At 29.3% G+C, this 27,729-nt stretch overlaps 4 protein-coding genes and 2 long non-coding RNA genes across 13 annotated transcripts in view; 3 read left to right on the top strand and 3 right to left on the bottom strand.

Moving 5' to 3' along the window:
- The window catches only part of LOC149885668 (uncharacterized), an 11,027-nt gene extending 525 nt beyond the window's left edge, over positions 1-10,502 (bottom strand). Inside the window, exons 1-8 of one of the 8 annotated variants that reach the window (XM_090092938.1) lie at positions 8,555-9,905; positions 7,559-8,335; positions 7,229-7,388; positions 6,630-7,078; positions 6,068-6,179; positions 5,686-5,823; positions 4,541-4,792; positions 4,100-4,384 (exon numbers count right to left, since the gene is read on the bottom strand). In XM_090092938.1, the coding sequence (XP_089949064.1) occupies positions 4,100-4,384; positions 4,541-4,792; positions 5,686-5,823; positions 6,068-6,179; positions 6,630-6,962 (1,120 nt within the window). In that variant the 5' untranslated portion in view covers positions 6,963-7,078; positions 7,229-7,388; positions 7,559-8,335; positions 8,555-9,905. Of the gene's footprint in view, positions 1-4,099; positions 4,385-4,540; positions 4,793-5,685; positions 5,824-6,067; positions 6,180-6,629; positions 7,389-7,558; positions 8,336-8,554; positions 9,978-10,146 lie in introns of those variants that run through there. The other 7 variants (XM_090092937.1, XM_090092942.1, XM_090092943.1 and 4 more) reach the window with 7 other exon arrangements.
- Positions 228-3,208, top strand: LOC149885669 (uncharacterized). The gene is made up of 3 exons (XM_090094103.1): positions 228-577; positions 933-2,387; positions 2,457-3,208. The coding sequence occupies exons 2-3, from the start codon at positions 938-940 to the stop codon at positions 2,984-2,986; spliced, it is 1,980 nt and encodes a 659-aa protein (XP_089950229.1). The 5' UTR covers positions 228-577; positions 933-937; the 3' UTR covers positions 2,987-3,208.
- Positions 9,915-11,613, top strand: LOC149885667 (uncharacterized). Its single transcript, XR_016454084.1, has 2 exons — positions 9,915-10,217; positions 10,893-11,613. It is a non-coding gene; the product is annotated as an uncharacterized LOC149885667 (long non-coding RNA).
- Positions 11,614-14,531: 2,918 nt separating this feature from the next.
- LOC149885664 (uncharacterized) lies at positions 14,532-23,988 on the top strand. Its single transcript, XR_016454083.1, has 5 exons — positions 14,532-14,615; positions 14,752-14,922; positions 17,263-17,313; positions 20,674-20,956; positions 21,046-23,988. It is a non-coding gene; the product is annotated as an uncharacterized LOC149885664 (long non-coding RNA).
- On the bottom strand, positions 19,682-20,536 carry LOC149885666 (uncharacterized). The gene has a single exon (XM_090092947.1). It carries the CDS (start codon positions 20,534-20,536, stop codon positions 19,697-19,699), a length of 840 nt encoding a protein of 279 aa, XP_089949073.1. The 3' UTR covers positions 19,682-19,696.
- On the bottom strand, positions 19,682-22,032 carry LOC149885665 (uncharacterized). Its single transcript, XM_090092946.1, has 2 exons — positions 21,515-22,032; positions 19,682-21,325 (listed from the first exon to the last, which is right to left on the bottom strand). The coding sequence occupies exons 1-2, from the start codon at positions 21,856-21,858 to the stop codon at positions 20,563-20,565; spliced, it is 1,107 nt and encodes a 368-aa protein (XP_089949072.1). The 5' UTR covers positions 21,859-22,032; the 3' UTR covers positions 19,682-20,562.
- Positions 23,989-27,729: the final 3,741 nt, after the last annotated feature.

Here is a 27,729-nt window from a genome sequence, read left to right as displayed (position 1 = left end):
CATCGCTTTTTTTAAACCCGTACTTTATCTACCTAAATAATTTTCCTATGCCGTTTAAACGAATCTTGCGTCTTTACATGAATGCATAAATGAATAGAGTGAACGAAAGTTTGTTATTTATTTTCAAAGATGTAAGATTTCACACGCGCGTTTAATTATCGATAAAAAGTGTTTCGTTTTCTAAATCTCTTCGTGAAAATATTAATATTCATTGCAGCGCACAGTGGGCCAGGTGGTAGACAAAACCTCAAAAAAAAATATTCGAAATACTTCCAACTACTCAGTATATTATGTATATAAGAGCATAATAAATGGTTTAAAACATTATTTGTAGTTTGGTAGTACATCATAAATGTACAATTATCAATTACAATTGAATATATTTAGAAATTCATTTATTAATTTTTTTAATAGATATATCACCTATAACTATGACAACGAATAACCTTTAAATTATTTAACATATGCGAAATTAATTGACACATTAATAAAATTTAATTTTATAGCTTTACGAAAAATGCCACAACAAATTCCAAGGTCTTGTATTAAACTCACAGTTTCATTTTGAAATATAAAGGTAAGATTCTTATTTATAATATTAAAATATTATATTAAAAGTGACGCATATAGTTTAGAACCTGCTGGAACCGCTTATTAATGTTAAAATAAGTTAATACAATATATGTATAGCCTGTTGGTGGTGTTTAATTCTGCTCTTAGCTGCCCCTTTAAGTTTGGTAAACATTTAAAAAAAGATATTTTCGTAAAATGCTATTCGCGACAAACCTATTTTTTTGGTTTTAGGTAATAATAGGTGCTGTGCTTATTATACTGGCCTAATTAAATGTAGCTGAAATGAAAATAATGACCATATTTATGTTATATTTTTTTATAGTGGTTGCACTAATAACGTTAAAATCATTTATTTGTAGTTGATATGAAGATTAGTGATGTCCATAAACGTATACGGCATGACCAACTAAAGCCTGGTGATAAATCATTTTCTATGTCTGTAGAAGCTATTCTAGTCTCTATGAATTTGGGTTCTACTGGATGTGCTGCGTTTTTAAAAGTATATCAAAAGAAATGGAAGGATGCAAACCGGGGAAATAAAAAGTTTGAAAGTAAAAATAAAAATTGGTTGGCTCAGGACTTTAAATCTACATACAGTAATAATATATCTGAGTCTGATAATTCTAGTCAATCACATAATATTGGTGGAAGACCAAGTTGCTCCTTTGAAGACGCATCTGACAAAACCAAAAGAAGAAGACTCAATGATGTTATAAATAATTTTACTACTGATGAGTTGCTCCACTCAGCAAGGCTTAAATTAAGGAATGAGTTTAATTATGAGGCTGCCAAGCAAGTTGCTGAGATATCAGAACCTTCTAGTCAATTTAAAAAGTATACACCTAATGAAGGTCTGGCATTAATTATAGATGGTGGCATGTCAAAATCAACCTACCAACTTATCAGAAATGGAGCTGAAGAACGTGATTGCCATATATATCCTTCATACAACAACATAAGATTGTCTAAAGCTAACTGCTATCCAGAGAACATCTTTGTTGATGATTATTCAGCACAAATACCACTACAAGAATTACTAAAACATACAGTAAAAAGACTCTGCGAGGTGCAAGCTCCTGTGATCAGCACAATGCTGGATTGTTTGACCCGGTTGACTTTGCGTTGCAAGGCCGGGTTTGATGGGGCTAATGGGCAAAGCGTGTACAAGCAAGTGAGTAGTGAGGAAGCTGGAGATCGCAACTTAAAAAAAGAAGAATCTCTGTTCATTACTTGCTTAGCACCACTAGAACTCAGTGGGTTCTGCAATGATAAAGAAGTACTATTATGGCGTAATGACAAGCCATCATCTACTGCTTATTGTCGTCCAATAAGATTTTCTTTTCAAAAAGAAAGCAAAGCTGTTGTCCTAGAAGAAGCAAAATATTTAGAATCTGAAATAGAAAAATGTAGTATTTTTAATGTTACTTTTAGTGGAAAAGAACTGCTTGTCAAAAGTATTATAGAACTGACCATGATTGATGGCAAAATTCAAACTATTCTGTCTGATGTGACTAATTCAACTCAATGTTGCTCTGTGTGTGGTGTGTCTCCAAAAATCATGAATAACTTAGAAATGGTGCTGAAATTGGACAATGCTAGTAACTTAGAACTGAAATATGGTCTTTCTAGCCTGCATTCCTGGATTAGGTTTTTTGAAATGGTATTACATATTGGATACAAGCTGGAAACTCAAAAGTGGCAGTCTAGAGCTATTGAAGATAAGGAAAATGTTAAGCAAGTGAAGAAACGTATCCAGACAGAATTTATGAATCAAATGGGACTGGTTGTGGATTTCCCAAAAAGTGGAGGATCTGGTAAGTGAAATTACATAAATACTTGTATATGAATCATCAGGTTAACTATCACATATATGCAATTTGTAGGTACCAGTAATGATGGAAACACCGCCCGACGAGCCTTTGCAGACTATCAATTAACTGCCAAAATTTTGAAAGTAGATGAAACTCTTTTATTTTATTTTTACATCATTCTAGTCACTTTATCATCTGGATTTGAAATTGATAATGTCAAGTTTAAAGAGTTTTGTATTACTGCTCTTAAACTTTACATATCTAAGTATTCCTGGTATTACATGTCACAATCAGTACACAAAATTTTAATTCATGGTCATGCCATCATTGCTAGACAGTACTTGCCAATTGGACTGATGTCAGAGGAGGCACAAGAGGCCCGCAACAAGGATTTTAAAAAGTTTAGGAAAGATTTCAGTAGAAAGACTTCTAGAATAGACACAAACCGCGACCTGGTTAACAGACTACTTGTATCTAGTGATCCTGTCATAACATCATTAAGAAAAGGTCATAACAAAAATAGTAAGAGTTTTAAAAAAATCCCCAGTGAAGTTTTGGCTTTGCTGAGGGAATCAGCTCCACCTTCTTCTAGTTCTTTGTAGCTAAACACAATTTCTTGTTTGATTTTTTGAAAAGAAGGTTGATTTAAAAAAAAAATTTTTACTAAGCCTATTAATTGTAATTTTGTTATTAAAAACTAAAATATTCTTGATAAAAATAAATATTATTTCATGTATAATGATTATTTATATATCGAAATGGGTTTGGGGAGCAATTGGGTAATAATTAGGTTTTGTCCACCATATCCTATATATCTGGCCCACTGTGCAGCGTTTTGAATACAAGTTTATGTCGCAATGAATTTGACTCAAGTATTCATTAAGTGAAATTCATTGCGACATAAACTTGTATTCAAATAAATTGTGGAAACGTTCAAAGGGTGGCTTAAAGCTGCATAAAATTTTTTTTAATCTCATGCACTTGCAATTTTTTCAATAAGCATGGACTTATATTACAGTTTATATTTTACTCAATCAAGTTCAATCATAATTAAATACACTACTTGTAATTCAAGTAGAGAGAAAACATTTCTGAAATGAAAATTTTGCACTGAGAATTAACAGCTCTTCATATATCAATACGAAAGGGGGATTTAGTAAAAAATTCTGTATTTTTTTCAACAAATTTGTTGATATTTAAATGAAGTTATTGCGCGAATTTGTCAGCACAATACTTACATAAAAAAACTGCAAAATTGCGTGAGTCTGAATTTTTATTTAATAAAAATTTTTTTTACTTAAATAAAAGTAACTCGGTTAAGTTATGTTTTCAATAAGTTGATAATTGTAAATCATAATTATAAATGATAATAAAAAAAATTGAGCATATGTCATTTATTTAGATAAATATTGTAAAGTTCTAGTCTTGAAATTAAACAATAAATTGCATCGATTCAAAATCTTTTCTAAAATCTTTTAAATGCTGCTAGTTGACTTTTTTAAATTAAATAATTGAAGTTTATCTAATTATATAAAAATTATGGAACATTGTTTTGTTCTTACGAAAAGTAATGTACAATAAACACATAAAAATATTCATTACAACATTATATGTAACGTAATAATGCAATCAAATTGAAAATTACATTTAAAAAAGCTGCATTTTTAAGTGTAGTATAAACTTACTAACGATAACATAACTTGTTAATGACTTACTTGCTCCGTTGGAATCAAAGCTCTCAATAGTGATCACAAAATCGCCATCATCTGTTGTTCTTTTTACTTTGACATTTCTATAATAAGTTGTGATTGTGTCGTTGAACGAACCATCTACCAGGAGTACTTTTATATCAACCTTAAATGCCGATGTAATGCGCTCAAGTTGGTATAAACCGATCCAAACATTGTCTCCTGAAATAAACCCTTCGTTGTAGCTACTCAATGGTTTGTTCCAATACGACGGGTCACAGTCTGAATGTCGACGGAGCATTACGGTGGTAGCTTAAATTAATAAAGAACGCTTTATTTAAATTTGTTAACGTGCTCATCAATCTTTAAAAAAACTCTGCTTTGTAAATACAACGCAAAAAGTTTCAAAACAGTAAAACATGTTAATTGAACTTTAAAAGATAAATTAATTATTCTCGTTGAACTTACGGATGTTAATAATATTGAAAGAGAACGGCGAAAGCTCGATTATGCAGGATGAAAATTCATTATAATAAACTTGTCGAGCATAGCTGCTATAATCGCATGAACAAAAATTAAGACTAAAGTTCCAACCGTTATAACGTTTTTTCTTCCAGAAACTAAAGCAATATTGTCTGCATGATTTCTCATCATAAATCGGTTGATATTCATAAGGAGAGTAGGTATCAGCAAGAGTATTGGTCTTCATTTTACAAATATCTAAAAAATGTTTAAGAAGTAATTGAAATTTTTTTATTAGTTTTATTTTTCGTGTTTCTTTCTAGATCTAACATGTTTCAATAACAAAAGTAAAAAATTTATTTTTAAACCCTTTGACCATTTTCCACATTTCTTTACTTGGGAATATAAAAGTTGTTGTTAGGCCTGGAATAAGGTCAACGGAATAGCTCAAAGGTCTTTTTAATGATGGAATATTATTTAAAGATAATTTAAACTTTCAAATGTGGCGAAAAAGTTGGTGTTCTCTCAAGAGTAGGTATGTTTTCAAACACATCTAGCCTTGAGAGAAAAAATATGATGTTTTCAAATATCTTCAACACAAAGATATCCCACATAAAACAATTTGTTGAAATGTAAAATTTTTCAAGTGATCAGCTGTGTGATAACAATCCAAAAAAGGTTAAACAAGAAGGAAGAACTAAAGCAGAAAAGTTTAGACAAACACCATGTTGGTATCAGCTAAAAGCAACGAGAGATAATAAAAACGGATCATATGAGACTTTTGATCGTCCTCAAAGAAACAAGTAACTCTGCATTAAAACTATGAACTTTCAGCCATCACATGTAAGCTCGCAGTTGCCTTTTTTTGAGGATTTTGCAATGTTCCTTAGAAGTAACGATAAAATGAGGGAAAGTTCAGTTACTGATCTAAACTGGAAAACAGAAAAAAAGTTCAAATTTATCGAGATTTACGTGACGTGAATTAATTGCCTACAATCGTTCGTATAAATGACGTTTAAGAACAATATCTTACAAAATTACATTTGGTAAGAGTCGTAAGAGGAGACAAAAATTTAGTCATACAATTTGAAATTTAGATTTGATCAATAAAAGAAATTGTAAAATTTTCAGGTATTCTTAAGTAAACATACTTCTATTTTGGAAATCCTTTCGCTGAATGTGACATATTACTTCAAAGCTCCAGTTTCCATCAGGATTAATTAAGTATCGGCCATTTATTTGTCCCCCGGAAGTATAGATCTCTTCGCAGCTCTTTTTAATGTCAAAGTCTATAATAATAATATATATATACATATAAAAGAAGTTATTGCTGTATTTTCAATAACAACGTGGTACAAGCCACTTTTCGTAAGACGAAGGTTGGTATCCTTTTTTTTTTTTTCACCTTTCTCCCCATCTTTTTTTTTTCACCTTTCTCCACTTTAATGTATAAATAAATTAAAGTCTATTAGTTTTTTAGGTTGATCAATAAAAAGTTTAAATTTAAAGTTAATAAAAATGCAATGTAAATACCTTCGGTGCAGTCACAATGATATAGCTTTGATGGGCCACAACTATCTCTACATTTGCAATTACCGCATGGTTTTGAGGATTTGAATCTGTCACAGTATTTACCACAATACCCCTGGAAATAAATAACAAAAAGCGTTAAAGTTTTCACGATTGAGCCTTTAAGATGTTGGTGTATGAATTTCGTGTCAGTACTAATAGGAGCGAGTCTAAGGGAAGCGTGGGGGCGCCGGCTATTCGCTCCACTCTCTGACATTGTTCTATTTATTTTAATATTATTACTTTTTATAGCTGATATTGCAATATCTCTCATGCTTCCCTCACCAAAAAATATTTGTGTAAAGTTTTTTTAAAGAAATATCTCTCAGAATGACAAACTTTCATATTGGTAAAAAAACATTATTTGCACCCTTTAGTTTCCAATCATCAGCAGAGATTTTAGTCTAATACAAGGGAGTTTTTGGTCTAATGTAAGTCTTTTCTCCCCTTCTAGATAAAATCCTAGATTCACCTCTATTACTAGAATAAATCTTTATAATAAATACATAAAGTTAAAAACTCTGACCTGTCCTTTTCTGATAACATAAGCCGATAAGTTATTCGGAGCCATTTGAAAACTCAAAGTGTCATTATCATAGTACGTACAGCGAAAGTTTTCGATGTTGTTTTTGAGAACTGTTACTGTCAAACAGTTTTTTCCCATGAAACTGCAAGTATCTATACATGAAGTGTAACTCATTTGATCTTCTTGCATTACTGGTCGCGAAGCCAATGACGCCATTCTGCTTTTATAAATGTAAAACTTATCTTTACCTCCTGATGATGTTAGATATCTATCTGTGTACACGCGTTTAACAATATACACAAGAATTATTGCTCTGCAAATCGAAGCAAACATTTTTTTGTTCAAAAGTGTAAAAAACGTTTAATGGCGCACGCTTCTAATGATTTTATGGTTAGCAGCTAATTTATTTATAGAAAGAGCATTGTAATTGAGTTTGTTCTGAAGATCATCTATAATTAACGTGAATTCTTTAACTTACTTTGTAACTCATAGCAATTTTCTTAACACAAAAAGTTTCAAAAATTTTTAGAAGTATTTATGTAAAAATCTTAGTAATTGAGTAAATTAGAATATAAAGAGTGCGGCAGCAATACGTAAACCTTTTAGAACATTATTCAAATGCCGATGTAATGCGCTCAAGTTGGTATAAACCGATCCAAACATTGTCTCCTGAAATGAACACTTCGTTGTAGCTGCTCAATGGTTTGTTTCAATAAGACGGGTCACAGTCTGAATGTCGACGGAGCATTACGGTGGTAGCTTAAATTAATAAAGAACGCTTTATTTAAATTTGTTAACGGGCTCACCAATCATTTTAAAAAAAAACTCAGGCTTGCAAATACAACGCGAAAATAAAGTTTCAAAACAATAAATCATGTTAACTGAATTTAAAAGTTATAAGATAAATTTATTATTCTCGTTCAACTTACGCAGGTTAGTAATATTGAAAGATAATGGCGAAAGCTCCATTATGCAGGATGAGTATGCAGAGTTGTAAGTTTGTAGAGCCTTGCTGCTTATAGTGCAATAACAATAATTAGGGAAATAGTTCACACCTTTAAAACGATTTTGCTTCCAGAAACTAAAGCAGTACTGTCTGCATGTCTTCTCGTCTGTATAAATCTCTTGATAAGGATAGGTAGAGTAGGCAAAAGTGTTGGCCTTCATTTTACAAATATCTAAAAAATATTTTAGAAGTAATTGAAATCTTTTTATACAGTTGTGTTTTGCATCTCTTATTTTATATATTATATGTTATTAGATGTAACACATCTCAATAACGTAACATTTGAAAGAGGGCGGAAAAAGTGTATGTTTGAAAATATATCGATTCTTGGGAGAAAAAAATATGATGTTTTCAAATATCTTTAACACGCAATTCCACAAAAAGCAATTTGTTGAAAAGTGAAACATTTCAAAGTGATTAGCTGTGTGATGACAATAATCCAAGAAAAGTGGAGCAAGAAGGAAGGACTAAACCAGAGAAGATTAGGGACACACCACGTTGGTAACAGCTAAAAACAACGGGTAGATAATAAAATTGGATCATATGAGACTTTTGATCGTCCTCAAAGAAAAAAGTAAAACTGCATTGTAATTGAAAACTTTGAGCCACCACAAGTAAACTCGCAGCTGCCTTCTTTAGGATATTGCAATATTCTTGAGACGTGACGATAAATGAGGAGAGGTTCAATTACTAATCTAAACTGGAAAACAGAAAAAAAGTTCAAATTTATCGAGATTTGTGTGACGTGAACTACTTGCCTACGATCGGACGTATAAATGACGTTTAAGAACAATATCTTAGACAATTACATTTGGCAAGAGTCGTTAGTGGAGACAAAAATTTAGTCAATCAATTTGAAATTAGGATTTGATCAATTAAAAAAAGGGTAAAATTTTCAGGTATTCTTAAGTAAACATACTTCTATTTTGGAAATCCTTTCGCTGAATGTGACATATTACTTCAAAGCTCCCGTTTCCATCAGGATTAAATAAAAATCGGCCATTTATTTGTCCGCCAGAAGCATAGATCTCTTCGCAGCTCTTTTTGATGTCAAAGTCTATAGCAATAATAATATATATATATATATAAAAGAAGATATTGCTGTACTCAATAACAACATGGTACAAGCATCTTTTTGCAAGACGAGGTTGGTTTCGTTTCTTTCTCTCCACCATTTATAAGTACAGTAAAGCCTTGTGGTTTTCTAGGTTAATCTATAAAAAATTTGCATTTAAAGTTAATAAAAAAAGCAATGCAAATACTTTCGGTGTAGTCACAATGATATATTTTGATGGGCCACAACTATCTCTACATTTGCAATTACCGCATGGTTTTGAGGATTTTAGTCTGTCACAGTGTTTACCACAATACCCCAGGAAATAAATAACCAAAAAACGTTAAAGTTTTCACGATTGAGCCTTTAAGAAGTTGGTGTATGAGTTTAGTATTAGTGCTAGTAGGGGTGGGTTCTAAGGAAGCGTGGGGGCGCCGACTATACGTTCCACTCTCTGACTTTTTTCTATTCTATTTAATATTGTTACTTTCTCTAGCTGTTATTGCGATATCTTTCGTGCTTCCCTCACCAAAAAATATTTGTGTAAAGCTTTTTTAAAAAACTCAGAGTTACAAACTTTCCTATTGGTAAAGAAACATTTTTTTCATCCCTTTGGTTTCCAATCATCAGCAGAGATGATTTTTTCTGAGGGACTCATCAGCAGAGATGATTTTTTCTGAGGGATTGCAATGCCGTTAAATTTAACAAAAGTTCCCCCCCCCCCCTCCCCTTGAAGATAAAATCCTGGATTCGTCTCAAAGTAATAGTGACGATGCCACGATTTTTTATAGAATTAGTGATACCATGATGAATTTCAATCTTATTCGGAGCCATTTGAAAACTTAAAGTATCATTATTATAGTACGTACAGCGAAAGTTTTCGGTGTTGTTTTTGAGAACTGTTACTGTCAAACAGTTTTTTCCCATGAAACTACAAGTATCAATACATGAAGTGTAACTCATTTGATCCTCTTGAATTGCTGGTCGCGAAGCCAATGACGCCATTCTGCTTTTATAAATGTAAAACTTATCTTTACCTCCTGATGATGTTAGATATCTATCTGTGTACACGATTTGAACAATACACACAAGAACTATCGCTCTGCAAAGCAAAGCAAACATTTTTTAGTTAAAAAATGTAAAAAACGTTTAATGGCTTGCACTTCTAATGACTTTATAGTTTGTAACTAATGCATTCATCGAAGCAGCATTGTAACTGAGTTTGATCTGAAGATCATCCATAATTAACGTGAATTCTTTAACATGCTGTTTAACTCACAGCGATTTTCTAAACACAAAATGTTTAAATATTATTAACGTAGCAATATTAAAAAACTTACATTTTAGTAATTGAGTAAATTGGAATATATAGCATTGTAAAATATTATACGTCATTTTCTTGAAACACTAATCATGATTTAAATTTAAGATAATACGTGTGATAAAATGATATTCACCGTTTTAAGATTTCTTTCATCTTTGGTATCCATTGAACTGAAAAAAGAGAACAAACTTCACGGACTATTGAGTTAATTGTTTTTTTTTATTTATTTCGTTCATGATGAAACTAAAACATACAGGTTTACGTAATTATGTAAACCTAACTATATTTATAGGGAGCGAAAACCCGACCCGAGTACCTTAGGGTAACCGTAGACGGACAATTTTGTTTAAGACAATTTAAGTTTAGATACCCAATACCCTAGCCTTCTGGTCGGGTATTACCAGATACAAACTAACCAAAGTATTACGCGTAGAAGTACCAGAAAATCGGGCAATAAAATGCCCAATTTATTTACCTGGTCATCGAACCAAAGTTTCGCGCGATCGGGTATTTTCGTTCTTTTTTTTTTTTTTTTTTTTTTTGCATTATTTTAAATTTAATTTTATTTCAATTCTTTTATTATCAATTTTATTTCTATTTAATAGTTTCATCTACTCCATGTAAGTATTAATTTTTATTTAACTTAAAATTAACACTTACATGGAGTAGGTGGAACTAATACTCCATGTAAGTATCAATTCCATCTCCTACATATAAGCATTAATTTTTGATTAATTAAAAATTAATACTTAGATGGAGGGGTTGAATTAATACGAAATTCTCAAGTGTTTTTTTTAAACTTTGTATTATCACCTCTTAGATATGAAATTAGGTAAAAAAATATATCTTTCTAATTTTATTTACTTTTTTATTTAATAGACTACTCGCTTTTGTAACCCGATCATCGCAACTTCCCGTATTTTGGTTCTACTCGCAAGTCAGTTATTAAAATCGGATTTCTCGTGCATTTTCCATAACATTTCTTTAAAATATGTAAATCAGTTATATATATTTTTTTACTTATTTATGGGTTTTTTAAGAACTGTTTTTATTAATTTATTCATGGCTATTTTATTTATTTATAAGTATTTTATAAATTAAAGAGGCATTATTAAATTTTAAAGGCCTTTTCTTTATTTTATAAAATAGTCATAAATTTTTTTTTCATGTTAAAACCTTCTCTTTGCGCAAACGCCTCAATGGCAAACATGCAGATCTCTTTACAGAATTGGAAAGAAAGGATGCAGAATGAGGGCTAATGACACTTTCGAGGTTGATTCTGATGATTCTGAATCGTAATCACTAATTAGACCATCTGAACCACAACAACCCACAAAAAGCCAAGAGAAAACCGCAAACAAGAAAGGCCCAGACCAAGAAGGTATTTGCACTGTAAGGAGAACAAATTTAAGTGTTAGCAAAATGGAGCTGCTAGTATTCATGAAAGAGAACAGTAAACTACTGAATGAAATTTCAGATTTATAATGGCCAGGTCACTTCTAATTTTGCGAATGTTAAATTTAAACTCTTTCAGCGCAAGTATTCATACTTCAATATTTTTGTTACTTGTAAATCAATTGAATAAATGAATTTAGCTGAATTGTTTTTGGTATTTTTTCTAGTTTGGGTAATTCTTCGAGTTATTCTATTCATATTTAAAAAAAACTTTCAAGAAGTTACCCGATGTATTTAAATTCGGGTGATACCAAAATAATTACCCGGTCCCTATTTTTGTAAATATCTAGACATAATTATGCTTGAATAATTATGTAAACAAAATTATGTAAGCATAACTACGTTTACATAGTTATATTTAAAATTTTAAAACATTCAAATTATAGCATTTTGAAATATTCCTTGTTAAAATTTTGAGAAAAGAACTTTTATTTGCAAATTAACAACAAACAACATTTTATATGTTATAACATAACAGTGCAACCTGAAAATTACAAAACTTATTCAAAAATTATGTTCTATTAAAAAAGATTTAAACAAAAAACGTGAAAAAACAAAAAAAATTAGCTGCATTTCAGGGAAAAAAACAGAAACTTTTAACATGCTCTTACTGATATATTAAATAATATTCCAGAAAATCGCAATTCTCTGCTTGATCAACGAGTAGGCAGAAATATGGTCTTGAACGTTGTTGATAAAGATCTAGCACGTAAATATAGTGTAAAACATACCCAAGATGCATAGTTGAAAAAGTGTTTGGAAAATGAAAATATCAGAAAAAAAAAACTGAAACATATTTGATTCTTCAATTCTCAACTTCAACTTCAACGCTATTAAGGGACCATTAAAACAACGACCATTAAACTAATGGGTATTTGCTACCTGAAGGAATGGAAAATTCAACCTTTTAATGATTTTTTTTATTTTGGCATTAAATAAATGTAAAAGAAACAAAATTGTAAAACCGTTCACTTTTTTTATTTCCTCTTAAACCAGTTTACTCTATACATGCTCAGTTACTTATAATAATAATAATAATAATAATAATAATAATAATAATAATAATAATAATAATAATAATAATAATAATAATAATAATAATAATAATAATAATAATAATAATAATAATAATAATAATAATAATAATAATAATAATAATAATAATAATAATAATAATAATAATAATAATAATAATAATAATAATAATAATAATAATAATAATAATAATAATAATAATAATAATAATAATATTAATAATAATAATAATAATAAAAATAATAATAATAATAATAATAATAATAATGATAATAATAATAATAATAATAATAATAATAATAATGATAATAATAATAATAATAATAATAATAATAATAATAATAATAATAATAATAATAATAATAATAATAATAATGATAATAATAATAATAATAATAATAATAATAATAATAATAATAAAAATAATAATAATAATAATAATAATAATAATAATGATAATAATAATAATAATAATAATAATAATAATAATAATAATAATAATAATAAAAATAGAAATAATAGTAAATAATAATAATAATTTCGTAAGATACAGAGCAAATGGATAGCTGAGAATAAACGTCAGAACTCGATCAATAAAATGTGGCCATAAGCGTCTACCATAAAATTCAGGGGCGTGTACAGGAATTTTTTTTGGTAAGTCGCAATTTTAGCATCCCGCCCCCCCCCCCCTTCTTCATTGACAAACGCATATATCAGGTAAGACGGCTTAGCAATCGCCCCATACTTTATCGCATATGATGCTAACCATTAGCAAGCATCATTGCTTCGCACGCTATCTTTTTTTAGAAGAAAATGATGATAACCATAGTCAGCACCAACGCTAAACAATTACACACGACCTATTCTTATATGAAGAAAAAAATTGTCTTAAAAACCGTCTAAATTTTATGTTTAAGAAATGTACTGAGGGAAGTCCAAATTTAATTTTTAATGTTTAAATTCCTTTCTTTCTTTTTATATTGTTCAAAATGCAAGTAATTAAAAAGATACACAGCTTTGTATAAAATAATTGGGGATGTCCATTGATATATTTTAATATATGCTTGTTGTTAATTACAGTCTTCTCCTCCTGATGATAAATATCAATAGAATTTGACTAAAACTTTACTCAGGGTGTAATTGATAAGGGAAGTCCGGAATTTGTTCTCCTAGAAATAATAACTTTTTTTTTTTTAAATTGATAATAGAAAATATTTAAGAAAAGAAGTACTTAATAACTTAATAAAAAAAGGAATGTCCATTCAAGTTTCTTACTAATTTGTTTAAGTCAAAAATTAAAACAACCTCCGTTTAAATATATAAATCGTATTTTTTTTAATAAACTTTAGACCGTTCTCGATTTGACAAGCACTATGATAAAATACCAAACCGTAAATCTAACTGTTATCCCGGATTAATAACTTCTTACCATCCGTTCGTACAATTAACCTTGAATAGTTTGCTTAATTATTGCTTTAGTTTGCTATAATTATTCGCTCTGTTTGCTTTTATCTACCGACGCATCATATTTATTCAACAAAATATTGAAGTTGTGAAAAAATATATATTTATACATATTTTGGGTATGTCCAGCGACGTAGCAGACATCCCCTAGACACGCCCCTGCATAAAATACCCATCAAAAGCGTTCAGTTAAATTTTTTCAAGCAAAAAGGAATTCCCAGTGTGTACTTAAACATAAAAAAATAATACGGTAAATGTTAATATAAAAAATATTTGTGCATTCATGAGTTTTAGAATAGAACACAAGAAGTGGGCAGCCTTAACATGAAGTAAGACTTGCCCGAAGCCTTAATTAGATATTAATAAATTTATTTCTAAAATATAGAAATCTTGTGCCTGACGTTGTAAGAGAGCGTCCAACTTAGTTTTGTTTGTATTTGCCCTTGCGATTAATGTGTCTGCAATATTTACTGATGAAAGCTTAAAAATGTTTGTATGAATATTTTAACAATATTTGCGATGAAAAAAGATTAGTAAGGCCAAACACTTGAACATTAGAAGCTTGTCAAAGATCATTAATCTAAATAAAAAAAAATGGTTGGACCAAGAATGGAACCTTGAGTCTTTTATCTTTTAATACCTTAAAAGGTAATATTTATCAGCAAACTAAAAGAAACACATATTTGGGACATGATAGATCTTGTTTCAGAAAGCAGGCCTATGTTTTTTAATGTTTTTTTTAAATACACTTTTTTGATATAAACCATGAATGAATTTTTTTAAGTTCACTATGTGCAGTTTCAAAAAAGATCGACATGAAGAGCAGATCAATCTTGTATCATATCCAAACATTCGAACATTAGAGGCTTTTCAAAGATCATTAATCTAAATATTAATAAAAAAGGTTGGACCAAGAATGGAACTTTGAGGCTTTTATCTTTTAAAGCCTTAAAAGGTAATATTTATCAGTTATCTAAAAGAAACAAACCGTTGTCTTCTATTTATTTAGCTTTTGAATCATTTTATGGCTAAATTGATAATTACTTTTAAAACTTTTATGTATCTTATGGTTCAACAACCTTTTTTTTTTTTTTTTTTTTTTTTTATACAACTTCAATAAATTTACACATCGTTACATTAAAACCACATGACATCATATAATGCAACGTAAATAAAAAGAAGAATATAACATAATATTACCACGTATAACATCATAATAAAAAGTGGTTTAGCAAGTATAACACATCATAATAAAAACGTGGTTTAACAAGTATATTTAAGTATAACGTAAATTAGTAGAGTTTCTTATCATAAAGACTATCAGTATTTTTTAAAAATAATAGAATAAAAATAAGAAAAAGATAAAAAGACAAGAAATTTTCTTGTTACTTCAAATATATATATATATATATATATATATGTTGTTGTAAAGGAAAACTCATAGAAGTCTATGAAGGCTTATCATGGAGTACCTTTTCAAATTGTTAAATAAAGTCTATTTCATATTTATATATAGTCAAAATACAGTCAGTGATACACATAAATATTTCAGTAAAGATTCTGTTGTTAAGTTTAATACATATCAATATAATTGTTGATATTAAGTATGAGGTGTTTTATTTTATTTTTTAAGTTGGCAGGATTATTTAATACTTTAAGTTTTATATTTTTTGATATTATTTTGTTATACAGGTACGGACCCCGGTAGGAAATAGAAAACCGTGAGAACTTTGTTGTTCTTTTAGGCAGTGTGAAATTGTCTGTTGCTCTTGTTATATATCTATTAGAATTAACTTGAAAGAAGTTATTTAAAAAATGCGATGGGACTAGTCCAAGTTTGTATTTTAGCATAAATTGTACATTTTGATAGATGTTGATTTGGTAGACATTTAGTGCATTTAAGGTTTTTAGTAAGGGTTTAGCATGGGTGAGTTTATCTTTATCATAAACTAGTCTTGATGCATGTTTTTGACTTATATAAATAGTACTCAATTTGGATTTGTGTGTACTTGCCCATGTAATATTAGCGTACGTAAGATAACTTTGGATGTAAGAAAAATAAAACGATTTAAGGTTATGTTGGGATAACATAGGTTTAACTTTGTAGAGTATCCCAATATTTTTCGAAATTTTGGTGTTTATTGTACTTATATGGGCTCTCCAAGATATATTTTCGTCAATAAAGATCCCAAGAAATTTAGTTGTTTCTGTTCTTTCAATGTTTACCTTATCTATTTTTAGTGAGGGAAGGATATTAGGTATATTATTTTTTTGTTTTTTGGAATGAAACAATATGTATTTTGTTTTTTTCTGTGTTTAGTGATAACTTATTCAATTTCAACCATATATTTAATCTTTTAAGCTCTTTGTTCATACATTTGTAAAGGTCTTTGATTGAGTTCGAGGAATAAAATAAGTTTGTGTCATCGGCAAACATAATTACATCAAGTTTATCCAAGGCTTTTGTAAGGTCATTTATATATAGAAGAAACAAAAGAGGTCCAAGAATGGAACCTTGGGGGACACCGCACTCAACTCGTAGTAGTTTTGAGTGTTAATAACTATCTGAAAAAACACATTGTTGCCTGTTGCTAATAGTTAGTTTTTTTTGCTAATAGTTGTTGCTAATAGATAGTTTTTGAACCAGTCAAGGGTTATGTTTTTTATCCCATAGCTTTCCATTTTTTTAAGTAAGATATTATGATTTACAGTATCAAACGCTTTTGACAGGTCTATAAAGATGCCTAGAACATACTGTTTTTTGTAAAAAGAATCACTTATATTGTTAACTAGATCTAGGATTGCGTGTTCAGTTGAATATTGTTTTTGGAAACCGAATTGCTTTTTATTTAGAATTTTATTTTGGATTAAGTACTCATACAATCTGTTATAGATTACTCTTTCGAGAAGCTTAGAAAAGGTAGGGAGTACCGAGATAGGTCTATAGTTATTAATTAAGTATGTTTCACCTGATTTAAATATTGGTACTACTTTAGCTACTTTAAGCTTGTCCGGTACAACTCCTGTTTTAATCGAAGACTTAAAAATTTCATTTATAGGTTTATTTATCGTTGTAAAGACATTTGCCACTACCCTACTACAGATATCATCTATACCTGGAGTTTTATTTAATTTTAAGGAATTTAGAGCAACATTAAGTTCTTGATAGTTTAGTTCTTTGTAGTTTAGTTCGTCTGGATGTCACTTAGGTATGATTTAAATGAGTTATTAGGAGACTTAATTTTCGAGGCAAGATTAGGGCCAATGTTTACAAAAAAACCGTTGAATTTTTCAGCAATCGTATTTTTGTCACTGTACACTGTATTGTCAATGACGATTTGAGCAGGTAAGGTATTTGATTTAATTTTTTTGTTCCCAATTATTTCTTTTATAGTATTCCATGTTTTTTAAATATCACCAGTTGCATTTTTTATTTGATTCGAGTAAATTTTCTTCGATTTTTTTTTTCTTTTTTCACATAAATTTTTGTATTGTTTGTAAGTATTTAGATTTTTTTCAGTTCTGTTTTTTAAATATTCGATGTAAAGTCTTTGTTTTTTTTTTTGAAGATTTTTTTATACCTCTGGTAATCCATGGACATTGTAAATATTTTACTTTTAATTCTTGTTCTACAATTGGGAAATGATTATCATAGTGCTTTAAGAATATTTCTATAAATTCATTATAAGCAGAGTTGGTATGCCCAAGGTTGCATTCTTGGTAAATCCTGTCCCACCTTACTGCCGATAGTGATTCTTTAAACTGATGAATAGTAAAATTATTAATTTTTCTTTTATAGACTTTGATTTTAGAGTTATTATTTCTTGTGTCTTGAGAAAAGGAAAAGTATATTGGAAAGTGATCGGATATATCCGTTTTGATAACACCTGCTTTTAATGAAGAATCATAAAATGAATTAGTCAATATGTGGTCTATTGCAGTGATTGAATTAAATGTTACCCGGGTTGGTTTGTTTATTATAGGAAAGATGTAGTATTGAAACATACCGTCAAAAAAAGTTTTGATAACAGCATCTTCATTGTACTGTAGACAGTTTATATTTATGTCTCCAATACAAAATAAAATTTTGTGCTCTTTGTTATTTTTTAGAAATATTTGTTTTAGGTGATTTGAAAAGTTTTTTATATCACCTTCAGGTGGTCTGTAACAGGTGGGAACCAGTATATTTTTTAATTTTTTGTTCGTTATTTCAATCGTAAAGACCTCACCGTCGGTATCAGAAACCGAAAGATCGTCTCTAATTTTAGTTGTCAGACCATTATGAATATAAGTCATAATTCCACCTCCTCGTTTTTGAACTTTTCGCTCATAAGATATTAGCTTGTAGTTCGGAATTAACAGGTTTGAATTTATTCTGGATGATTCGTCAGAACGCCAAGTTTCTGTTAAGCAAATCATACTGAAAAAATAATTACATTCTATAAGAAAATGTTTTAGTTTGTCAATATTGTTAATTATACTTCTTATATTTATGTGTATCACCGTAAATTTATCATTTAATGATTTTAATTCATTTTTAAAAGTTCCTAATTCAAAAAACCGCGAGTTAAAATTATTTTCATTAAAAAAAATACAAATCTGGATCGTAAGAGTTATTAAGTAAAAAGTTATTTACCGATTTGAAAACATTAAAGTGTAGCGTTTCGTAATCTATTGTTTGTTTAGCCATTAGTTAAGATAATCAACTTCGCTACGATCGCTTAAAATTACGTAAGACTTTTTCTTAATCATATGCAAAAATTTTCTCATTTTCTAAATTCGCGATAAAAAACTATTAAATTTAATTATAACATATTTACCTTGATTGCGAAGATTTTTAACTTCTTCCCAAAGTTTTTTTCTCTCTTCCATCGTCTCTTTAGCAAAATCTTCATTTATATATAGTCCACTACTTTTTAGGTTTTTAAGTGAACTTAAAATTTTAATTTTATCTTGGTAGTTTAAAAGTTTCACTACGACACACTATGAATCCAAATCTCAAAAATGTGGCCAAAAGTCGTTTTTTAAAAGTATTCCAATATATAAATATTTTTTATAATTTAGAAAGAATATTTACCCAATAGCTGAAAAAAATATTTTGCAGAATTTTTAATACGTCCTTTATATGTTTTGGGAGTGATTTATTGCGCTTAAAAAATAAAATAAAAATTTCCAAAATAATTCACGAATTTTTGTATTTTTTTAAATAAGACAATTTTTATATTATTATACAACATTTTTAAACTTTTTTAAAATTTCATTTTCATATATTATAGTTAATATGGTTTTAATCAAAAAAGAAGTAATAACTCGATTTTTTAGCTTTAGATTTTGGGTTTTTGAAGAAAGGAGTAAAATTTTTAAAATATGTATTTCCCCGGTTACAAAAAGTGATAAAGCTTAAAATGTCCACTTTTCACTCCTCCTAAATTTCTATCACATTATTATGAACGTATTGGGTATAAAACAAATAATTTTTTAGCTGCTCGAATTTGCTCCATTTTGGTTTTATGTCAATTGTTTCAAAAAAAGACATTAGAAAAAGCCCGGGGGGGAGGGGTGAGAACAGCAAATGCAAGACTTCATTTCAGCATTTTTATAACTTGAGATCTTTTAAAGTTTATATATATACCTTAAAAGATCTCAAATATATATACACACATACACACATGTATAAACCAATATTTGCAACATTTAGTAATATAGTAAAAATTATTTTTAAAAAATATTTATTGTTCATCAAGCAAAATGTTTAAAACTTCAGAATCTAAGTTAACAGCACTAATAGATTTAGCTTTTTTGAAGATGAATGATGATACTATTGGATCACTACGTAACAGCAGATAATGATATTGGTTTTCCATTGCATTTTTTCTAGAAATTTTACATGTATGGTTTAGTCTTGCATTTCGAATGTATTTGTTTTGTGCTTCCTGTGCCTCTTCTGAGTAAATACCTATTGGGAGTTCAAAGCAATCAGAAATTTGATAACCATGCTCTAATAGCTTGTGTACTGTAGGTGGCATTATGTACCAGTTATATTTTTTAATTATTATTTCAGAAGTAGCTAAACAATATTTTTTGAAGGCCCCCAAATCAAGGTGGTATCCACTGCACACAGCCTTCATTATATTTCTCAATCTAACAATTATTTTAACATCAACTCCTGTAATGTCTGCAAAAGTATCTGCATTGTCAAATGCTCTTCTGGCTGTGTTACCTGTGTTTGAGGAACCATAGCCATGCTTTGGCATATCGACAACAAGGCTGAGCTCGCTTCTAAACCTATTCTGAATTTCATTTTTTTGCTCAATAACAGAAAGCTTATGTTCTTTTGATCTAGCCTGATACTTTTTAATTTTCATTTTATATCCTAAGTGTAGCACATACTCAAAAAGTCTAATCCAACAATGTAAAGTAGATAGTCCCATAGTAAGAGATTTTTTATTTGGAGTAAACATTCTGATTTTTACTAGATTGTTCATCTCACTCGGTTTTGCAAAACAAATATTGCACGATTGTGATGAATTCGAAAACATGATAGCATTTACTGACTTGCCATCCAACATAGTCAAGTCAACAACAATTTTAATTTTTATGGAACAGTGCTGAGAAGATCTAGATCTAAAATATAGTCTTGCAGATTTTCGATTTGTTTTCTAAGATTTATTTCTTCTGCTGCAATGAGTTCATTTGTTTCCTTTAGGTATTGTAGTTCAAGAAGTCTACAAAAATGAGGGCTGGATGGTTTAGGATTATTCCAGATGTTTGAACCCCCAATTTTTAATTTCAAAGGAACTATTGCAGTTTGAAATACTGACTGTTCATTCTGCACTCCAGTAGTAAGATCAGTATCATCAAACCTTTGATTATAAATACTTTGTGAAGATGCACCATCCATGCCACATTTCAAATTGAATACTCCATGTGTAACTGTTTCATCTAAATTTTGAAGCTGCTCAGAATTTAGTTTCAAAATTCGAAGCAAGGTATGGTTAACCATGTTCTGCAAACTACACTTCGCAGACGTTTCTGTAATATGCAAACCCTCTGGATAACAATCTGCTTTTGATTTTAGGATTGCTTTTAATGGGGGATAAATGTCAGCATTTTGCATCAGAGATGAGTTTCGAATAATCTGGTATTGTAAATCACTCAAATCACATTGAATTTTAAGTGATAAAGCTTGATCAGCAGACATCATAATTGGATGATAATTATCAGATTGGTAAGTTTGGCCTGGTAGATCTTTAGAAAACATTTTAACATTTTTTCCCAAATCAGATTTTCCAGGACTTGATTTTGCACGTACAACAGCAGCTTCTGCTAATTCTTCAGTTGTATGAGTTTTAGCCAAACTAAAATAAAAATAAACAACATCATTATTTGATAAACTATTTCCATTATGATAATTTCAAAAATTGATACTATGGAAAACTGCCTTAACCACACAAGTGTGGAACTGTGGGTGTATATTTTTATTAAAAATTATGTATTTAATCAGTGACTTTTAAAAACAAAAATAGCAATTCTAAACTAGAAACTACCTTGAAACTTTCCTCCTTTTTGTTCTTAATGAACACTCTATCCATTCTTTTTCTGGTCGTCCAGTTTTTAAAGTTGAATCAAGTTTAGTATTTTGATTCTGAAACATCTCACCCTCTAACCAGGCCACTTCTTGTTTAACTAATCTTTTAAAATTACGATTATGCTTTGCATATTTAACCCGAAATTTATAAATAAAAAGTCTAATTTTTTCTGAGAGTTCTGCATCAGACAGTTCTTCATTGGTTAGCAATTTATTTTTTGCTTCAGTTTCTAAAACGGCTTGCAAATTCGCATGATTAACACCAACTTCTTGAATTACGCTTATAAGTTCTAATCTTTTCATATTTAATCAACAACAAAGAAAAAACACCTGTATAATCTTCTAGATGCACTCTTTGCAATTAATATTTTATGAAAACAAAGCTATAAATTTTCTTTACAGAAAACGACTCTATATTGAGTTTAAATACAGTTTACATCTGTTTAAAGTAAAAAGATTGCACAAAGTTCACTTTCTGTTAAAAAAAAATCGGAAAAAAGTTTTGGCCACTTTTTCGCAATTTGGACTCATTGTGCGACAGTTCTCGGTGTTTTGTCCTCTTTATACGACAGTTCTCGGCGTTTTGTCTTCTTTATACGAACCAACTCGATGCGCTCGTTCCACAATAATTTCAGTTGAAATTTTAAGGTTGTTTGTAAATATTTTTTTTACGGATTTTTCACAATCACTTCAACTTTCTCCTGGTGAATCTTTCAGACCATCACACAGTGGGCCAGAATTCACTTTTACTGGACAAAATTCGTAACTAATTTAATATTAGAGCTATATTCATTAAAATTAGTATGAGTACTAATATGATGTCTGCGCTTTTTATGAAGGTAATATTTTTTTATTTCGTTGCTATGGATACCTTTATTTTGCTTAGCAACAACCTATTTTTGTTATCTGCAGATATTTTATAAGTGCTATATTCACTAAATTTGTCATGAGTACCAATATGAAATCACACTTCTTACAAAAGTGATAATTTTTTAAATTTAGTTGCTATGGATACTTATATTGCTTAGTTTCCGGATACTCTCCTTAGTTACAAAGTGGTAAATTGATATTTGAATATTTTATCGGATTTTTGACCCACCTATATTGAATAACAATTGAGTATTTAGGTAAATAATGTTTTAGGAATATTAAAAGCAAAAATAGTGCAAGAAAACATTGTCAACTTTAAATTGCATCAAAAAATTATAAAACAATAATATCGTTTGAACCTTCCCATCAATCATTGTATGTTCAATAATACAAATTACTTCAATAGAAGATCTACAAACCTCAAATAAAATCATTCCCAAGCTTTCTATCTCACTTTTAATGTACTGATCTTCTTCAATCACAGATTCCTTGGATTCCATTTTGTATGCAAATCTTATGGGTCTACAATTGCCTGTGGAGGAAGACTTTTGATTTTTCCAAATAGGCACCTTTTCGTTGCTGTTGTTAAATCCAGTCAAATCTAATGGTACTACACAATAATAAATAATGATTTTTCACGCTTTAAATCTCTGTTAATGTCGGGTTCTGATAAAACTTGTTTATAAATACTTTAGCCAGTAGCACCATCAAAACCAGCCTTACACGTTAGTGTCATTGTTTTTATTGCTTTGTCGTTCAATATCAAGTGCCTTAGCACAGGTTCCCGAACTGCACAGATTCTTATCAAAGTATGAATTATTAAATCTTTTAAAGGAACTGAAGCTGAATAGTCCTCCACTGTTATGTTTGCAGGATAACATTTCAATTTTGCATCTCTGACATCATTGTAAGCAGGGTAAATGTTATATTCTTTCTCCAAGGCTCCGCTTCTAACCAATTGATAGGAAGCTTTTGTCAGACTTGCATCAATTATTAAAGCCAGTGCTTCGTCTGCTGAATATTTAGTTGCTTTATCTGTATTTGAAATATTTAAAACGTTCTTGGCAGCAATAATAAAAGATTCATCTCTAAATTTTTTATTAGCAGCAAAAAATAATTCATTGTATGAATGAGATTCACTTAAACAAGATACACGCCGTTTTTTAGTTTTATTAGAACTATTATCAAATGCAACTGGTTTTCGACCACGTCTACTTGCAGTTGGTTCATTGTCTTTTTTTCTGACAATTAAATATTCATTAAGCCAGCTTACAAACTTCTTTTCAAAATTTTTGACAGTATAGTTTGCAGATTTCGACTTTTTTTTATACAAGTAAACAAATCGTTGAACAGCATGTCTAAAATCAACGTCTTTAAAATCAGCAAATTTTGGCTGAATAAATTTTAATATATCTTCAGAAATATATTGTTTTGAAATACTAAGATTGTTTTTTTGGAGAAAATTATGAATGTCTAAGTTTAATAAAACCATATCTAAATTATTATTGTAACAAGTATTTTGTATTTAAAAGTTTAATGTTATAATATATATGCCGTCCGGACTACTAATACTTGTTATTAATTAAGTTACTACAAGTGTTAGTAATTAAAATTAAAAGTAATTAAATTACTGTTAGTGTTAGTAATTAAATTACTAACAACTACCGAAAATATGTTGTTGCTATGCTATGCAAAGTAAGGCATCCTTACTAACCAAAAAAAATAATCTCATAAGAATTGTGAATCTCATTTTAATACATACCCCCAATATTGTGTACTTAGCGCATGTAAAATGCTGTTAAAACAACGTTAATGTAAAAATGAGTTGTTGCCATGCAAAATTTAGTACCATAGCAACCAAGTTAAAACATATATAAAATCTGAACGGGGATTTAAGGGGACGAGCAATCAATTAAAACTCAATTGAAGCATCATATAGATCAATTAAATATAAGATAATACATGGCAAATTGTGGTAATTATTAATTATAGTGCGGCAAAAAACAAATTTCTTAAGGAATTTTTTTTTTTAATCTGTGATTTTCAAAGTATAACTGAGATAACATGCTATGACAAATTTATTTCACACATTTGGTTTTTCTTATCTCTAAATACTCTAGAATAACATGTACTAATTTTTTTTTTCAAAAACGTAGATGTAATTGAAATATAACACAACGTTGATATCACCGTTAATTACTTATTTAAATTTTTTTTTTTTTTTTTTTTAACTTCAATATTCAAATGCTTAGAGTCCTGGTAACTAAGGGATTTAATATAAATAAGTTATCAATAAATTTCTCCTAATATATATAGATACTAAAATTAAATAAGTTTTCAAGATTAGACAACTAAAATTTTTCCCATTTTGTCCACCTACAGGCCCACTGTGCATCAACTCTAATGTTGTTACGACGAGAGCGGTTTTCTAAGTCAGTATTTTTTTTATTTATATTTTTAATTTCAAGATCATATTTCTTCCTTATTTGTGTTAATTCTTCGTTTATTTTCTCTTCTTGAAAGTGGAGACTTTCTTTCACATCGTTTAAGTCTTTTTTCAATATTTCGCATATTTACTTTGTTTATCTTTAATTCATTTTCTATTTTGTCGAGTCTATCAGAAATTATTTTTATATTTCTACTTACTATTTGTGTGAAGTTCTTTTCCTGATCTTTTAATAACCTTTCTGTTTCTCTAAGCAGAATTCTTTATTGTTCTTTCAAACTTGTTTGCAATAATTTTTTCGATATTTTTTATCGTTATTTCCATTTTTTAGTTAATATTCTTGAAGAGCAGTCGAAAACACGTGCGTTAGCGGCAAAAACTTTGAAAAAAAAAAATAAAAAAAATAAAAAATCGAAAAAAAATAAAAAATCGAAAAAAAAAAAATAATAAAAAATCGAAAATAAAAAAATAATAAAAAATCGAAAATAAAATCTCAATACAATCTCAAATACTTTTGTAAATGAAACTTCCCATTACAAATTTTTTTTTATGAAAAGATTCACTAATATTACTTAGAAAATCTATAAACACATACCAAATGAACTTTTGCGTGTAGCAAGTAAATAATAAGCGTCTAAGTTAGAGTTGTTAACCGCAATATTTCGTACAATTCCGGAAAAATAGAATTCTTTCGGAAGGATATTCATAATCAGGAATTTTTTTTTTTCGTACCGAATTTTACGAAACAAAAAAAACCGCCGATGTTCATTTCGCAAATGCTACTTACGAAATGTCGCCTTTCGCAAGTTGAATCGCGAAATAAAACTATTTTGCTACATACGAAAGTAGCGCTTGCGGAAGTCGCACTTGCGGAACGAGCTCTTTCGCTAAACGACGTTTTGAAGTCAATAATAAATTTTTGTTGGCCAAACGGATATAATTGTAAAAAATAAAATTTTTATATACCAAAATGTTTATAATAAAATTTTATTTTCAGTATTGCAACAAATGAACATTTTAAGGTTTTATTTTTTGAAATAATGATAAAAAACCAAATTTCTTTCGAAACGAAACTCTTTCGCACCGCAACTTACGAAACGGTTCTTAACCCTTTTTCCGGCACATTATGATCAAACTACCAAAGGAAAAACTTCTCTTGAGCTGCCATTATTCAAAAGAAAATGTAATTCTGGTTATTTTCGTCAAAATAAAAAACGAAAGATATAAAATACATATATCAAAACACCTAATGTTGTGGATAAGCTTTACAACCAAAACATTTATCAGAAAATCATTTGTTGCAAATATGCAACACAAACGGGAAAAGGGTTAACAGAAAAACACTTACGAAACGCGGCTAATTTTAAATTTTTAATTACCTTTTATGAATCAAATACGTATAATTAACTAGGTAACTAAAACACTAATTATTATAATATATTTAATATATTTAATTATAGAATATAACGGGGCCTAACTCAACTAAAATTTAAAAATTTTAGCTGCGTTAGGCCCCCTTATATTCTGTTTCAGCACCCCCACCCCGTCCTAACTTTCTTAATCTTTCTAGGTCACTGTATGTATATATATATGTATATATATTGTGTGTATACACACACACACACACACACACACACACACACACACACACACACACACACACACACACACACACACACACACACATATATATATATATATATATATATATATATATATATATATATATATATATATATATATATATATACACAGATATATATGTAAAAACTATTGAAGAATTATTTAACAACATTAATTAAATAATAAATAATAATATTTTTGTGTATAACAGTTTAATGAATTCTTTCGAGTCTATTCCGTAAGCGCACATTCCGAAATGCTCCTTCCGTAAGGAACTGTTTCGCAAGTATTCTTTCGAAATGATTTGTTTCGCAAGTTTCTTTTCGTAAAGAGTTATTACGGAATAATTATTATTTATTTTTTTCGTATAACGCATTACGGAAGGTGAATTTGCGCAAGAACAACTTTCGCAAAAGCAACTTGAAATACGGAAGATAAAAATGCGAAATTTTCGTAAGTTTTTGTTTGCGGCGAACAACCCTAGTCTAAGTCTCGTTATTTTTTTATTCGAGACGAGACAAGACGATCCTAAAAGCTTTGTTCCGATTTGCGATAAATATCGAGACAATTTTCAACTTTTAGTCGAAATCCGGGACGATACCGAGACGAGACGAGATGTCCCGGAAAAATAGGAGCTTTACAATTTCCCGGAATTTACATCTTTTTAACGGGACATCACGAGACATAGCGAGACATACCAATTAATCCTTAATGTAAAATTTAAGTAATGAATTTCTGGCACAATTGCCATCATTTGTTTCAGCTGCTACTATTAATATTGTTATACCATCTATACAAACACAGCTTTAGCAATATTAATGGTAGCAGCTGAAATCAGAGAACAAAAACTATTTTTAGGATAGTATTTAACTTTTTCCACTAAAATATGGTGCAAGAAGGGGATAAATATGTGTCCAAGGGCTAAGTTTCTGATCATTTAATATTGTTTATTGCTGAGGTCAGTATTCTTTTCTAATGCAAGAGTTTGTTTTACACTCATATTTAAAGGAAAGTTTTTATCCAAAGTGTCTTTAACTTTTTTGATCTATAAAACATTTGACTTTTTTTAAAAAGTGTACTTCTTGCAGAGACTAACAATAGAGCATGATGTTCACACCTAGTACATTTATTTTATCTCTTTTGCTTTGCTCTCCAAAAACGACCCATTGTTTATGGGGTTTTCCAAAAACAAAATGGCTACTTTTATCGGTCACAAGATTTTCTTGAAGCCATTG

The sequence above is a fragment of the Hydra viridissima genome, unplaced genomic scaffold (genome assembly GCF_058129835.1).
Source record: "Hydra viridissima isolate aposymbiotic clone 2 unplaced genomic scaffold, HvirCarnegie_v1 scaffold_7, whole genome shotgun sequence".
Taxonomy (NCBI): domain Eukaryota; kingdom Metazoa; phylum Cnidaria; class Hydrozoa; order Anthoathecata; family Hydridae; genus Hydra; species Hydra viridissima.
Note: the sequence above shows the minus strand (reverse complement) of the source record. Positions and strands in the feature narration are given on the sequence as shown.

Excerpts from the sequence above, each read along its gene's own strand:
- LOC149885666 (XM_090092947.1), bottom strand. The coding sequence starts at position 20,536 with ATGTTGGATGGCAAGTCAGTAAATGCTATCATGTTTTCGAATTCATCA.
- LOC149885669 (XM_090094103.1), top strand. The coding sequence starts at position 938 with ATGAAGATTAGTGATGTCCATAAACGTATACGGCATGACCAACTAAAG. Across the intron at positions 2,388-2,456 it reads CCCAAAAAGTGGAGGATCTG|GTACCAGTAATGATGGAAAC; the intron begins GTAAGTGAAATT and ends TGCAATTTGTAG.
- LOC149885665 (XM_090092946.1), bottom strand. The coding sequence starts at position 21,858 with ATGAAAAGATTAGAACTTATAAGCGTAATTCAAGAAGTTGGTGTTAAT. Across the intron at positions 21,326-21,514 it reads AAAAGGAGGAAAGTTTCAAG|TTTGGCTAAAACTCATACAA; the intron begins GTAGTTTCTAGT and ends TTTTTATTTTAG.